Genomic DNA, 16,471 nt, shown 5'->3' with positions numbered 1-16,471 from the left:
ATAATTGTCTCCATAATTGTATGACTTGGGTCACGAAATAGTTGGTTCAAGAGAACTGGCGCGGTTTGAATTCATACGTGAACCTGAAACAGTCTGGAGGCTGCTCCAAAAGCAGACCGCAGAACAGGGTATTCTGGGTAAATAACATCTGTATTTAAACATGTGCTACCCGTATTTAGCGCATGTCAAGAAATGACTTGTTGTCTTTTGTCAAAGACAAAAGAGGAATCCTACAACCCCTAAACTCTGACACCACTCCATTTCTAGTTACATTTCATGAAGAAGGAAGGAAGTTCTTCAGAGGTTTTTGTATCATTTCCTGCCCTGGTTCTTGGTGCAGCGCCACCACAGGCGAGGGAATAGGTTTTGCATAAGACTTGGTTTGTTTGACACAGTGCAGTGTGAAAGTGAACCACACCAATTGAAAATGTAATAAACTTTGTAATTTTGGTGCATGAAAACACCCTCAGACTCAACAGGTAACAAAGTTCAATAGTTGTTTTTCCTACCAGAGGATATGTACAGTATATTCCCACAGATTCAAATATTTGTCCTTAGGTGCATTTACTTTCTGAATTATTGCTTCTTATTCACAGAGCGGCCTTTCAGCCCATGTAGGTACAGGACTAGGTTTACTGCAAATGAGACTTTAACCAAAACATTTTGGACCAAAACACATGCATTCTTGAAACACAGAACAATTACTGGACCTGACTTGTTTAGGTACATAACTCTTTTCTGTGTTTTTTTACGAGATTTACTTCAGACTTTTCAGTAATGTCACTCCAAAAGTGTGTTTGAAATGTAGACTTAAAATATACCCACAGTTATGGTTATCACCAATGTTGTGTGAACGAATATGAAAGAAGACAAAAGTGCCATGGAATCATCATTTATCAAAACTAAAATATTTTTGGGACTCCACCTGGCCTAAAAAAAAACAACAACAAGAAAAACAAACACAGCAACAAAAAAAGGTTCTGTGTTTTTACACAGCAAATGCAAACATCCCATTTCAAATGTATGTGAATGGATATGCTATACTTCTTATAGTCATACATCATCTTATTGGTGCACCTTCATAATGTTCAGTATTCAGCTATGTTTTAGTTCTACATGCATACAGCACTAAACTTCTTTAGAACAGCCCCAGATGTTAAGCTGCAACCATGAGGAGGGAAAAACTTGTCTTAAAAAACAGGTCGCCTGGAAGTCCTGAGGTTAGATTTTGGGAAGATGATGTTCTGGGACTTAATTAGTAAAAGGTCCCACATTTGAACGGGCTGAGTGCCCATGAGCTCTCCTCTCAAATCTGGGGCAGCGAAGCACCCACACACACACGCTTAAATACACACATGGAGCACAATGGTAACAGCTATGAATAAATAAACACACACAGATGGAAGATGATGTAGAAAATAACAGCAAAATCCCAGACCAGTACTAGAAATAGTCAACTTGAAGTTCTATAGAAGCTCCATATCCTCAGAAAGTTTGACTGATGATGACTATTGACTGCCTCTTTGTTGGAGGACTGTCATTAATGGCAGAAGAGTAGCTCTATTGCTGCAAACACTGTTTGACTTAATTGTTATAAATATGTGCTTTTTGCTTCAATGGACAATCCAGAAAGCACTCCAAGAAAAAAGTGTTCACAATAATTTGTCAAATCGTGCGCACGGGCAAATCAACAAAGAACATTTAGAAACAATACTTGCATTACATTTATCTGGTCACAATGTTGCATGGAAGCAGCAAAATAATTTTTAAAAAGTGTAAAAGGGAAATTTCAACATTTTGACAGGTAAGAGGTCTACAGTTACAATTTCAAAAATATGATTCTTGATTATTTTATTTAATAAAGCATAAGACAATCATTTCCATCGAGGTCTGTGGTTATTCACACAGCAGCCTGTAGTAGGTTGTTGTCATCAATCAGTTATTTGTTCAGTGTTACTTTTGGATCAAGTTGATTTCTTAAATTGCTTTTGTCATTAGCTTATTTAGCTAACTGCACTCTGGTGAGGTTTTATTACAGAAAACAAAGGATGTGAAAACTGGGACTTCATCTTGTTTATGTGTTTTAATAGTAAGTCTGTTAGGACAAACATTAAGCTAACTGCTAAAGTTAAATAACATGGTGGTTTGTTGCAATGCTAAAGAAAATATGGAACCTTTCTTTTTAAAAACTGAGACCTGAAACTTGTCAATCACAGTACGTACCTAATAAATAGTAAGGCACTTGTAAAGCACTAGTAAAACACATTGTTATTTAAATACTGCTGGTATCACTCAGTAGTTTGATAACTAATTCATTAGTTTACTAGGTTTCCAGCTAGAAACCTAAAATGTTTCATGGAAGTGAAGATGCTAAGAGTTAACTAATGAATAAAATCGACTACTCAACAAAAAGACACTTATTTTGACATGTTTACACAAACTTCCTAATTAAAGTCTTTTTTTTGTTGAGATATAAAATTCAGAGGCACTTTGCTAAGCTCAGGAATGATAATGTAGTCAAAAATTATGAAGGTCTGACAAACAATACTTGTTATGCATTGTAAAAACTGATGAAAATATCCCACCTGTGTTCATTAATCTTTTCATAATAAAAGTGGATAACCCAAGCAATATTTTTCCCAAAGCTACCCAAGTAGACGTGGGCCAGTTAATGCTTCCACGGTATGCTAGGTTTTTCACCATTTCTGGTCCAAATTCACAAAAGTGTTTGATAAACTAAACAAATGTATCTAGTTAAATATAAATGCTGATTCTTGTAAACAGTGCTGCCATCTTGCCAGGTCCCTCTTGAAAAGAGATTGTAGATCTCAACAAGGTTGTTTTTTATCTGCCTAATTAAACTTTATAATGATTATTATTAATTTTACAGTAGGCTAGCCCTTTCCCCTTAGAAAGATAAATTCAGTAAGTCTTCATTATTTCCTGGGGCAAAAATTAAGTGCTGAAGTTGAAGCTGACGTGTCACGACATGTTTAGAACATGGGAAATCTATATTTTTTTAAGGTGACTGTAGAAAAAAGAATCTCGCTGACAATTTAGATTTTTCTGTAAGAGTAAGAATATAATTGCTTTTAAGTAAAAAAAAAAAATGATTATGCTATGAATATTTGTTGTAATTTTAGGGTAAATTCCATGATTCTTAGATTGTGGTATTTTGCTAAAGCTTTTGTGTGTAGATACAACGCTGACCTTAACAGAAGTAAGAGTAAGATTCACTGAAACTCCACAAGGAAGCAACTTTCAGGGAAACTAATGAAAAGGCGATAGCTCTCTAAATTACCATCCGCCTCCCCAAAATTGTGGCAAAGACAAACAGAAGTGTAGAGTAATCAGTATGTGAACCTTAAAAGAACAGAGGCTTTAAATTAGGCGGTCACTTACTTGCAGTGCTTGTGGGGGCCACTGAGTGTCTCGATGACAAAGCATTCTCCACCATTGAGGCAGTAGGCCAAGTCCTTCTCATGGCAGGGTTTGAAATGCTCCGAGTGAAGCGGAGGCACGGTTGGGGATGCTGCAACGACACACAGAGTCCATGGCATCAATTACAATCAGGCCTGAAACAGCGAGTGATGGATGGTGAAGGATCATAATCCACCGCAAAAATGAAAGCAAATCTGTTTTCTAGCTACATGCCACTTGAGACTACATAAGAGTAAGTCACACAACACACCAAACACTTCTGATAAGAGCTAGTAATGGGCCATTGTTTGTTTAGACCCTCTAACAATGCCATCAAAAGATGGATGGAGGACGATTAATAGTCTGTCCTTCTGTGATTAATACTCAGTGGTCACAGTAGCGTTTTTGACTCGACTTTTTGCTGTGATTTATCACGATACGCACGAGCGAGCTCGGATTGCCCCGACTTCTGAAAGCATCGCCACACGTTAAAGGATGGTTTTATCATTTAAATGAATAAACAAAGAACCAGTTGCTTGAGAAGGAATCAACAAAAACACCCAGAAATTCTGTTTGTTCAACACCACTGGCATTTTAGTGCTATTTGAGGATAACTGGGTTTACAAAAAAATAAAATAAAAATCAAGAAAAAAAGTCCAGGCAGCCATCTATCAGCAGCGTTTCAAATCCTGAGATTCAGTTGGCCAAGACATAATAAAGTGAGGAGAAATCTGATTTACACCCCAGATGATGTTGTCATTAATCCTAGACCAGACTGCTGAGTGTTTCCTTTGTGCTTGCAAATGAAAAATGAGTCAACTAAGGGCCCTCATTAGCTGAATCCCAGCGTATTTTTCTCTTTTTTCTGCCTTTCTTTTTCAAAGTAGCTTGATGGGCAGTTATGATCCAGAACGTTAAGCTTCAGTGATTAAAATCAGGATGCAGTTACTTCCTCCAGTGTAGTGATTACAGTCTGAGGTCAGTCTTTAATGGTGTGTGGAAGATACATCAGAACGAGCTGCAGCTTTTGCAATCAAGAAACGAATAGTTATAAGCAAGTGTTCGGTGGCGGGGGAGACGTAGAGGGAATGAGCCGAGTTATTTCAGGATGGGATTCAAATCCCTTAATAAGCACCGTGAGGAATGCTTATGGTCCACTAGTGGCTGGTGCTTACTGGGAGTGTTCCACTACGGTTCTGTAATTAGCTGGTGATGAACTGGATCTGGGGTGAAGGTTAGGCCGGGCAGACAGACCGGCTAAGAGGGTAGCAAATGCTTTCATTAGCTGGAAGCATCAACAAGTTGCAGATAAAGAGAACATTGTTTTAATCAAAGTAATAAAGCATAAAGTTACTGTTAATCACACTTCAGTGTGAAAAAAAGTTTTCACCCTTACAGATTTCTTTAGATCTTTCAAGCACGTCTTAAAGGAGCGGCATTAAGTGTCATTTCATAGAACAATCAAGTATCTATGTCACCTTCAGTTGTTATAACAATGCTATCAAGTATGAATTAAAACAAATTTTACTTTGTGAATTACAGCCTTGAAATTAGGCTTCCGTCTCTTTAAAAACTCCTGCTGTTTCTGAAATTCATCACATCATGGCTCCTCTATTAACCCTTTATTGTTTTTATCAGCGCTGCTCTGACATGTATCTCCTGTAACAAGCTCAGCGATTCCACCAGGTGTTTGCTAATTGCTGCTGGCTAGTCTGAAGGAGCTGGGTGTGGGAGGGAGGGCTGCTCTGTGAGGCTGAAGCTCGGAAGCTTGGAAACTGCAGGTCTGGGGAGGAGCTGCACCTTGAAGGCGGGGTTAGGTCCACCCAGCCATTTTGCACAGCTGACTGGTTGCCATGGAGATTAAAGGATTTCTCAAACATGCATGAAAGAATCAAGGCAAAGCTCCAGGTACTGTATGTATGAATGACATAACATGTAAAGCTAAAAAAAGTAAAAAATTTTAGCTGCCCCTTTAATATCAACAAAGATCACCAGAATTCTTTCTGTTCCACGTGATTCTTTTGTCTTCTGCTATTGAGCAATACTGTTGATTCTAGCCTCAGTTTCCAGTTGTTGGCTGACACCAGGGAACCACACCTCCCTGGTGTGGTCATCTGTTGCCTCAAACCTAAACATGTTGAGCTTTCAGAGATGTTATTGTGCATATCTGGTCTGTAATTAGCTGTTATCTGAACAACCAGCTTGTCCATTATCCTCACAATATCCAAACGAGTGTCCCTCACACCGCCGGCGAGGTTCTTAACTCTTCCACTTTAATCCCTTTTTCTACATTTAGATGCTCATTTTGAACATCTGCATGTCATCTTCACCAATCACACCGAGTCGCTGCCATGTGATCGGCTGAGTCGCTATCTTTATTCGCTATTTTTCAATATCATCTCATTACAGATACGCTTAGTCATTGTGGGTTTTCCTTCATTTTCATGCTTAGCAGGATCAGAATTTCAGTCTAGTTTACTGCTTGTTGTAAGAAGAGGTTAGCATCACAAAATCCTTCAAATATGTTTGAATGATTTTATGTATCTGTGTTTTAACAAGCATTTCTTGGTCTTAAAAACAGAAATAAATGAGATCTCTCAGCATGTAGTTCTCCTGCATACTCTGGTGTACTGTACTCTATGAGGCACATGGATCCTGTTCACAACAGTTGAGATTTCATAGCCAAGCTACAGATAGCCTACAATTATGTCAATTTCCTTCATTTCCAGATGGATGCTAACATGCATTCCCTAAGCTAGTATAGATGGATGGATTTGCTGTCAATAATCAACATAGTTATGGAGTTCCACCATGTTGCATGGTGGAACGGGCATATGAATATGAAATTGTTGTACAAAGACTAATTAATGTTTAATGCTCCCTTTCCCCAAAGTAAGTTGCTAAAGAAATTCCTGCATTTTAAACATCCCACAATATCTGAATAGACTATTATTTAATAACCTTTGTTATTCATGTTGAGAGATGAAAAATGTGCTTAGTAGTAAACTGGGAACCAGGATTCATACCAAAGACCTGTTTGGTGTAAAGCAGCAGTGCTACCCACTGCTACACTGCGCAGCAGGGTTTAATCCATTGCAGTTTTTTTTTCTGTCTAAACAATGTTGTTGGTTTATCTCACTACGCGCCGTTTGGATACTGTCACTAGTGAACAAGTTTTCAGACTAATTCACACGTGTTTCCAAAATGTGCATGTTAGCAGTCAGCAGATACTCTGCTGGCCTGTCGCTGTTCCTGCCTCATTACTGCCTCCTGCACAGAGCTCTTTCACTATCACAAAGTAAATATTTTCACTTTTCCACCTCCACTTGCAGTGATGTTATATCTCCTCTCCACAACTGAACGCTGTCTAATTAGTGAGTGAACATCAGGTTTTTACCTGACACAGTAAGCTTAGCTTGAGGACATACAAGATCTTCAGTTCAGCTTGGTTATTCTTCTAGCTGATGCATAATTTGACTTTACTATAGTCTTTTAGACAGTAAAGTACATTTTAATGAGTTTCTAAGTAGCCTTTCTTTTTTTTACAACATTGAGAAGGCTGCTGTGAGACACACTACCTACCACATGGAACTTCATAGCAGGAGGCATATAATCTCCCATTAAAAGGTTAGGTGTTTACTTCTTCATAACCAAGTGTTTTAATCTAACAAAAAACAAAAGAAAAAAAAAACAGAAATGTGACAGAATTATTTCTGTTGGTGACCAAAATTCAGCCAAACCCAGTCCTAGGTTTGTAGGTGGACCAGAGTTCACATCAGAGTTCATTATTCATCCACACCTCCTCAAGTGAACTGGACTTTTAGGCTCCCGGACTGGAGTTGGATTAGAGAGACTAAACAGGGTTGGTGTGAATGCTTTGATTGTAATATGAAGTTGTGTTTTTGTATGCTGCACTGATGAGGACACTGGTTCTATCCTGTTTTTATTCATCATGTAAAAATAATGATATTTAAGGATGGCCACCAATGTATTTCATAAAGAAGCTTTTGGTTTCCAAAGCCTGTGTTGTTTTTGCAAGGCGCACACAGATTTTGTGAACTGTAGGAATTTGAATATATAACCCTGATACATACATACATAACTTGGACAGCTTGTTAGAGTTGAGTATTGCAAAAGTGTATTTTTTATGTCAGAAAAGTAATATATCAGAGCCTTGATAGCAGTGGCAAGAGGAGTTATCCTTGAAGGAAGATTGACAGACAGGGAAAGCTATGGCTAAAATTATGTGTAACCTTGGTAGCTTTATATTTAAAATGATCAGAAATATTTTTATTACACCCATCAAATACATTTTATAATCACTTAATCGCCTTTTGCATGTTTTCAGTCACTAGTCACTTTGTCACCATCTTTTTTGAAAACATTAATCTTTAGCTTCCTCCACAAATTCTCTAACAGATTAAACCAAGAGTTCTGACCCCGACGCTTCAAGACATCCATACTACGCAAGTCAGAAGGAACATATTGTCAAAAATGAAAACATTGATTACAATTATTCAGACTTCAGGCAGACTTAGATTTGTCGAGGAGCAAACTATCAGTTGAGACAAAGAAACTGAACAGGCCTGTTTATATTTCTGTAATGGATACATTAATTCACTCAAACCTCACAGCAGCAGTGTTCATTTTCAATAATGATGTTTATTGAATCTATATTAAATTTTTAAATGGAAGATGTCAGCTGTGAAATTGTTCATCAGCACTGAGTTCTCACCAAGTCATAATTTGATCTTCCTACTCCCAGTTTTAGCTCTTTAGGTATTTTAGTTGCTTATTCAGCATTTTGCTGAATTAGCAAAAACCTTGTATTTCAGTACAAGGTTTTTGCAACTTGTTTTTATCATTTTCTTAAACCTTCATAAACATGTTGCAGTGTGACGTCATGAATGCGACATCAAGTCTGGGTTCTTTAGGTTCAGAGTTGCTGCAGGTCTTCTAGCCACCTGCAAAAAGATCATCAAGGTTTTCTTTCTTTCTTTTTTTTTTTTTTACCAAATCCACTGTTCATAAAATACCAGAAGTAAATTTTTTAGCTAATACCTAATGTTTTGTTCATAGTGTGAATTCTTTTACTTCTTTTAGTACAAAGAACACTCAATAGATTCAGATTCTTCTTTTTTTTAATGACAAAGTTTATGCTCAATATTACAAAATAGAATATAATTTTTCCAGCCAGATATTTAAAAGAAGCCTATTGAGAGAAACATGGAGTATGTTTTAAATGATAATTTCAATTTTAAATGATAATTTCTTCCTCATCTGCAACATGTTTGCTCATTTATAAAATCCCCACTTGACCCTTAACCCAGATCACAGTTCAGCTGTAAGCAGCAGGTCACAAAGTTACCAAGACAACATGTAGGCCTAATAAATCAATTAATCACACAATAAATTCAAACAAGCAAGATTAATTGTTTTTCTCTTGTCTCTCTTGGATGATAAAAGTCTTCAGTCTGGTGCTTTGGTCTTTTAACAGAGACTTCATAATTCATTTGATTTGTCGTTTCTGCTGTTTTACTTTACTTATTTAAAATGTTCCAGTGTCAAATGTAGAATTGAAGGTTTATTGATCTTTGCAAATGTTTTCTTGCATCATTATAACATTATTCCCATTCTATCATTTGAAAATGCTGTCAAAACAACAGTATTGTTTATTGCAATAACTTCTGGGACAATTTATTGTCCAGTAAAATCTGTTGTTGTGACCGAGATAATAACATGCAACGCTTCGAACACATTGTTTAGTCCTGCTGCGTGCGCCATTTCTGGAAGCCAATGACTCATCAAAAAGAGAAAAACTTTAAACAAACCTTTTACAGCATCTGTCCTCAGTCTGCAGCACCAACAGAATATATTAAATCAAAGGTTTTGTTCATGCTTCAGCTGGCTTGTGCCTTTTTTGCAGTCGTTGTGAAAGCTGACACAAGAACCATTTGTCATCTTCTCGCTCTCCCCTCCTGTTTTCTGACAGAGTTGTAGGTTGTTTAGCTTAACACTTGTCACTTGTCATCTCAGATGTACGCACTAAGAGACTTGTGTCATTTTAAGGAACGCGGCAGTCAACTGAAAAGAAAAGGAAAAAAAAAAGATAATTTTAGTGGGTTGGAAATGTCACTGCAAGTTTGACAACAGTGCCGGCAGAAGGCAGGTGTCAATCACTGCAGGAGAAAACAGTCCAATTTTCTCCACTGAGTTTGGGACGGAGAATCAATAAACCACGAGGCCTCTGGACGGCTCTCCTCTTCAGACTCTTCTCTTTCCACCAAGTGAGAAAATGCAGAAGTGATTTAGCTCGTTTTAATCTCGGCATCATGGCATTTCATAATGGTTTTAGAGAAAATAGCTGTAGATGTTTATGCGGGAGTTTGCAATTTATTGAGAGAAGCAAAAATATAAACAAATAAATAAAAATAAATGTATCAATGTGGAATAAATGAGTTTAGGGGATTCCCGGAGAGCTGCTTGTGGCTCCAACCAGATATGTCTTGCAGTATTATTGGCAGATTACACTTCTTTGGAAAATGTTAAAATATTTTTTTTTCTGTTTTCCTGAACAAGTCTGCATCTATAGAGTTTCTGGAAATCCAATCAGACATGCAACACAAGACAGAGACGATGTCAGCAATGTTAACGACAGCAGAAGAAACACAGCAAGGCTAAGGAAGTGCCAGGACAAAGACCGACAAGATTTTGTTAAATGCAGCTCTTGTCTGTTTGCCAAAAGGTGTAGGTCACAAAATTCTTTAGCCTCCATTCCAGGTTAAATGGAGACAAAGTAAAGAAAATCAAATGTGCCACTAATCGCCGGACATTCACTCCATAGGCTGTAGAAAATTAGGAAGCGTTTAATTGCCAGAGGTGGGAAAAACAACCAGGAGCAATCTGGTTGTAATCCAAAAGTTTCCCGTTATAACAAGATGTTAAACTCGCTTGTTAAAACCAGAAAGTTTCTCATTTTAACAAGATACAAAACTTGTGAAAAGAGAATGTTTATCCATTATAACCAGATAAAGAACTCACTGAAACGAGGAACATTTTGTTACAATGAGATGCAGAACTTGCTAAGAGAAAGGTTCTCGTTATAACGAAATACAAAACTCGTTTAAAACAATAAGTTTCCTATTAAGAGAAGCAAAACTCATTCAATTGAGAAACCTGTTTTCAATTCATCCATCCATCCATTTTCTTTCACCCTTGTCCATCAGTGGGGTCGGGAGGGTTGCTGGTGCCCATCTCCAGCTGGCGTGCCAGGGCCACCCTGGACAGGTTGCCAGTCTTTCGCAGGGCAACACAGAGACACACACACACCTAGGGGCAATTTAGAGAGGCCAATTAACCTGACAGTCATGTTTTTGGACTGTGGGAGGAAACCGGAGAACCCGGAGAAAACCCACACATGCACAGGGAGAACATGCAAACTCCGTGCAGAAAGGCCGGGGCTGGGAATCGAACCCAGAACCTCCTAGCTCTGGAAGTTAAACAATTTGTTTATAAAGATGCACCACAAACTGATTCACTATTTCAAATCACTTTAAGTAAATCTAAATTTGACGTCAACCTTCTATCAAGTCCAGATGCCTTTAACTGAAAACGCCTGTATGAATGAACAGCAGCTGACGTAGAAGTCTGTCATTTGGTTTATTTTCTTCCGTTGAAGCAGGAGTTTCTCCAGGAGACGCTGCCGTCTCTAGGATACGGCTGTGTTATTTCTCCTCAGGATTTTATTTGCAGTTCAGATATCTTGTTTAGAAAAACCTGTAGAGGAGAAACTTCCACATCTTCTGCACCCGGTTTCTTTCCCACAAGTTAGCCTGAGTCCTTTGAGTGAAGATTAATGCTATGTTAAATAACTGCACCATACAAACAATACGAGACTTGTGGGAGAGGTTTTTTAATGTCACTTCATTATGCTGAGCCATAGCACACTCTGTATAAAAAAAATAAAAAACTCTCCTAAACTATGTTCCTCAGGAGTCCTCTCACAGAGTTTTAATAAATTATTGTTTAAATATGCTTAGTACAGTTGCCTCCTGAGCAGGTAGGGATTTTGTAACCTAGACAAATTAGAAAAGGAAACTAAGCTTCTTTTTTGTTGCTTTTGCTGCTGTAGCAGTTTTTTCTGAATTAATTACCCTAACTAGGTCAGTTCAGAAATATGTGCTTAAGCACTTATCAACTCATGTTATTGGCTAACACCACTATTCTATCCCAGAACATGGCAACCATCCATATAATTTGTTGCGTTTCTTTATTTGAGGCATCTGGATGGCATTTCCACATCCTCTCCCCTCCATTACTTTATATCTGCTTATTATGTACTTTCATCTTGTTTCCACTACCTCTCATTATTTTCATGCGCACCAACTCACAGATGTGTTGGGGAGTGGATGGCTGTAAGAGCGTCCTTCACGGATGACAGTCTTCCAGAGCAGCAGACGGATGGCCTGCCAAGCCAGCAGACATGCTAACTCAAAGTGAAGGTTTCTAAAAAGTCTCCTTCCTGAGTGACTGGGTGAAATTCAGTCAAGACCCACAGATGTAGGATGTGAATCAATAGGAGCCATGATGATTTATTTGGTAAAGAATAAGTCTTTATACCAACATCGTAATCGTACTACCTGGTAGTGAGCAGTGGTGATGTGCTACATCCAGTTAAACCTGTAAACTCAAGATGAAAGAGAACAGAATAAGTTGTTATTCCACCTTTAACTTGTGGCATTTCTATCCAGCATAGGGTGGCGTCTTCACCTAGAGTACGTGTCAAACTCAAGGCCCGCGGGCCACATGTGGCCCGCCATGTCATTTTATGTGGCCCCCCAGCGTTTTATAGGACCATGATTGACTTAAAATAGGTTTTCAGCATGAATTGACTACAAACTACATCTCCCATAATGCATTCCGATTGTTACCAGCCAACATTACGGCTTCTCGCCACTAGAGAGCAGTAGAGTCACCTCAAGCTGCTTATTGATTTTCCCAGTGAATAAAACTGAGACATCGACAAGCTAACATCAAAATGTCCAAGAAAAGAAACATTGATTTACAAGACTGTGAAAGAAGATGTGTGTGAGTTGGTGTCAGGGCGGCAGCTAGAACTTTTTTTGTTATCCGTCATCTTGACCGACAACATAAAAAAAAAAATCGTTCATGTACTATTTTTATCCGTGAAATTACAACCATATTAACATCGGCTATTAAGTCGCATTTTATGCGGTTTAGTTGATATTCACCGTGAATCCAGATCCCATCACAAATTAAGCAGGTAAATGTATCTACATTTTTCTCCGTAGTGACAAAAACTTCTGACTGAGGCCTCAATAACTTTTAATAAAATAAATTAAGCGACTTCACTTAGCATCACTTCACCCGCTGGGGTCTGAACGCATTTCCTCCTCTGCAGAAAAATCTGCGCTAATTCATCAGTCAGTTGGATCTGTCTGGTCCAAACAGATCAACTGAACTCTGAGTGTTTTGCACTGTGCGCGGTCCGGTTTGCGCTTTTACCAGGATTTTTTGTTGTTGTTTTGCGTGTTTTCGCTTCTCCGAAACGAACAGATGTTACGTCTGCAGCTCCTCCAGAACGCCGCTCTCCTGGGTAACGTGCACCGAGGCTCCATTTGTTAAATCTTCTGGATGAGTTACTTCCAGTGGTTTTTAATTCTTCGCAGCCGCGTCCGCAGTGGTTGAGCAGCGGACTGCGCATGTTACGTCTAATTAACTTCTGCGTCGTCATTTATTTCCTCAAGATAAATTACCGGCTCCTCAAACGGATGAACACAACGTTGCATTCTCTTTAGTTTTCTCTGGTCTGTAATGGAGACTTGAATTTAACGCGCCATTTCAACCAAAGGTTTTGAATGCGCTTCCTAACCAGAAGCTCCAAAGCATTATTTAACAATATGAGGTGTTTAATCTATTTTTAACATTGTATTTTCATACATTTATGCTAGGGCTGCCAAAGTCTAGTTTTCCAGAGCTACTATCTGCAACTTTAGATGCGTTCCTTCTAACACACCTGGATCATTGACTCATTATAAGCCTCTACAGAACTGAGTTGCTGCTGATGAGGGAAGTCAACCTTTTGTCTGGGGTGTTTTAACAGGGATGCATGTAAAAGTTGCAGTCTGGAGGACTGGACCTGGGCACTCCTGATTTGTACCGTCAATGTGGCCCGTTGAGGGAGGCCAATATGCTGAAGTGGCCCTCGGTGAAATTGAGTTTGACACCCCTGACCTAGAGGGATCTGTGCCATTCTACATGAACTCTATCAGGACGGGATAAAGTAGACCACTGTCTGTGAAGCAGATGGTCTTACATGTTACCCATCATTCGTCTATCCACCCATCCATCCACATCCGTTGGACTATGGGAGGAAGCCAGAGTGTCCAGAATGAACCCATGTAACCATGAAAACTCCATGAAGACATGCCCCAGGTTGGGATTCAGGCTACAGTTTATGGGCATAAATTCATTGTAAATAAACCATCTACATACCTCTGCTCTAACATTTAAACAGGACGCTTTCTTCTGTGCCAATTAGTTTTTAATCAGTGTATTGAACTTGAAAATGTACAAAGTCATTTTAAAACTTCTGAATTGGCAAGTTATAATTTTAATATACATGAATTGTAGCTTCTTTCATTGTTTAAACAAAAGAAATCCAGCTGTGGAAAGGTATTTAGAGTTCAGCTTCATTGGCAATATATAGTCTATATGGCCTTTAAAACTTTAAAAATCATTAAATGTTCAAGATTTACTGCAGATAAAAGGTGACTAAATAATTAAATGCTCGATCTGGTGCTTTATTCACAGCTCACAACGCAAACCATCCGACATGGAACAACGGGTCCATTTACAATCCAAAAGACGTCTAAAGAAACTTCCAAAAGTCAAATTCTTCTCAGAGAAGTTACTTCTAAGTTTTACATTGCAATAAATGATGGGCTACACACCAGATGCCTGCGAGAAAAAAAAAAAAAAAAGCACTGCAGTCATGGAGCAAAGAAATTCTAGTTTGGAAATGGTTCAGTAAATATTTCTGTCACCCTGAAAAAACTTTGGCCTTGATTAATTCTGAAGGAAGCATAAAACCCTTTCCCTCTGAGCGCTCCCTCAGCACCAGACTCTTCATGTCTGATATGCCTAAGGTGGGCCTACGGTGTTCTGCTTTTTGTTGGACAAGATGAGCCATAAAATGAACGAGTGATTATTGGTGGAACATTACTAAGCAAACAGCATGGTGTTCTGGAACATGCTAGAAAATGTGGACAAACATTTAAATCTATAGCATCTTTAGTTCCTAAATCAGAATTTTCTCCATCTTTATATTTTCACAGAATTTTCTGAGCTTTGCTGGAAAATGAAAACAAACCTTTACATTTCTGTTTGGACAGAAATGCACATATTGAGCCAGAGAAGCCTAAAAATCCATAAAGTCTATTAATGTCACAGATAAACTGAAACAAATATCATAGATTAAAAGATTTACTTCTGCTATTGCTGCTTTTTGAAATTTTCCCTGTGCAAAATTATCACTTATAAAATGTAAAATAGCATAGAGGAGAGAAAGAGCTCAAAACTGTTGAAAACCCAGTCAATAGTTTCCAAAGCAAGCTGATGTTACATGCAATACACAAAATTCAAGATTCAATACAAATCACATTTTTCTATGAAGAAAGTAGGAAAGTCTCTAACTGCAGGGCAAGTTATTTCAAAATGTTTCTACTAAAATCCTGAAGCTTTCAGGTGGACTCAGTCATTTCTGCTCTTGTATCGTTACTCTGATGCACTCAGGCAGGACTCACTTTCTCTCCCAACAACTCAACCATCAGCGAGGCATGGTTGGGTAAAACAGAAGTCGTCTCAGTACCCATCTATTTTACTCACAAGCATGTATGAATTACAGTACAGCAGCAGAGTTATTCAGAGACACTGTCTCACCACTCAATTTCTATAAGTTGGTGAACAAGTAGTATCTCGTTTCTTTGGAACAAGTGGTGGTTAAATGAATGATATACAATCTATCATTCATCTAGCTCACACACTGATAAAAAAAAAGAAAAAAAAGTGTATTAGACAACTATTTGTTGTGGCGTTAAAGCCAACCTGTTTTACCCTGAAAACAAACCCCAAGGTAAAACAGGATTCAGATATTTTTATAAAGGTGTTGTTGGCTCTAGTGGCCTTTATTTGAAAGTAGTTTGAGAGGAAAGAGGGTTATGAGAGAGGGGGAAGACATGCAGCAAATGTCACCAGGCTGGGAATCGAACCTGTGACCACCGGCATGAGGACTGAGGCCTGGGTTGTGCTTTGCCCCTGCACCACCATGTTTCAGATATTTTTGATTGGTGAGGAGTAGTCTGTCATCTTTCACAGATCTCATTTTTAAGGAGAGGTAGAGATCTTGCTCTATCCTCCTCTGTGTTTGTCTACTTAATAATTTGGCGTATTCCAGTTAGCCAGATCTGTTTGTCTAGAAAACAATCCGTTTCCCTTTGTATGTCCATGCAGGTTGTGGACAGAGAGCTTCAAGCGATGCTGCAGTGCATGTTGCCTTTTGTGACTTGTTATAACAAAGTGGTTTAAAAACAGGGAAAAAAAGCAGATTTACGATGCGAATCATCCACATGGACTGAATATACGGCGTTCGATTGTGCAGTTATATTTGATTTGTTGTCATGAAGGATGGCGCAGCGCCTCCTTTATGAACAGGGAAAGAATTTGAAACCCCGAAGGGCTTTTTCTTTTTTTCCTATGCTGTTTATTGTATTATACAAGCTTTTATCACTGCTGCAAGTTAGATACTTCTGGGTCACTTCACTCAGTTTGGAGCCTCGATAATCAAAAACGACTTTTCAAACACACCCCAGGCATTTCCAGCAAACAATCCTCCAATAAATACAAGGTCAAGAAGCACATATATCTTCTCTGCTGGTCTTTCTCCTTTCTCCCGTCCAGCCCCATCTTTTCCCTCCCACTTAATACCCCGGCATCTTCTTTTATGTGCATCTGCCCATCTGAGGTCCACCAT

At 38.6% G+C, this 16,471-nt stretch overlaps 1 protein-coding gene across 1 annotated transcript in view; it reads right to left on the bottom strand.

Moving 5' to 3' along the window:
* The window catches only part of nrg3a (neuregulin 3a), a 555,594-nt gene that overhangs the window by 239,488 nt on the left and 299,635 nt on the right, over positions 1-16,471 (bottom strand). The window contains exon 2 of the mRNA XM_008429015.3: positions 3,403-3,532. Coding sequence (XP_008427237.1) covers positions 3,403-3,532 — 130 coding nt within the window. The remainder of the gene's footprint in view (positions 1-3,402; positions 3,533-16,471) is intronic.

The sequence above is a fragment of the Poecilia reticulata genome, chromosome 15 (assembly GCF_904066995.2).
Source record: "Poecilia reticulata chromosome 15, P_reticulata-male-v2, whole genome shotgun sequence".
NCBI lineage: Eukaryota > Metazoa > Chordata > Actinopteri > Cyprinodontiformes > Poeciliidae > Poecilia > Poecilia reticulata.
The sequence above is the reverse complement of the archived record's forward strand: the minus strand, read 5'-3'. Positions and strand labels throughout refer to the sequence as shown.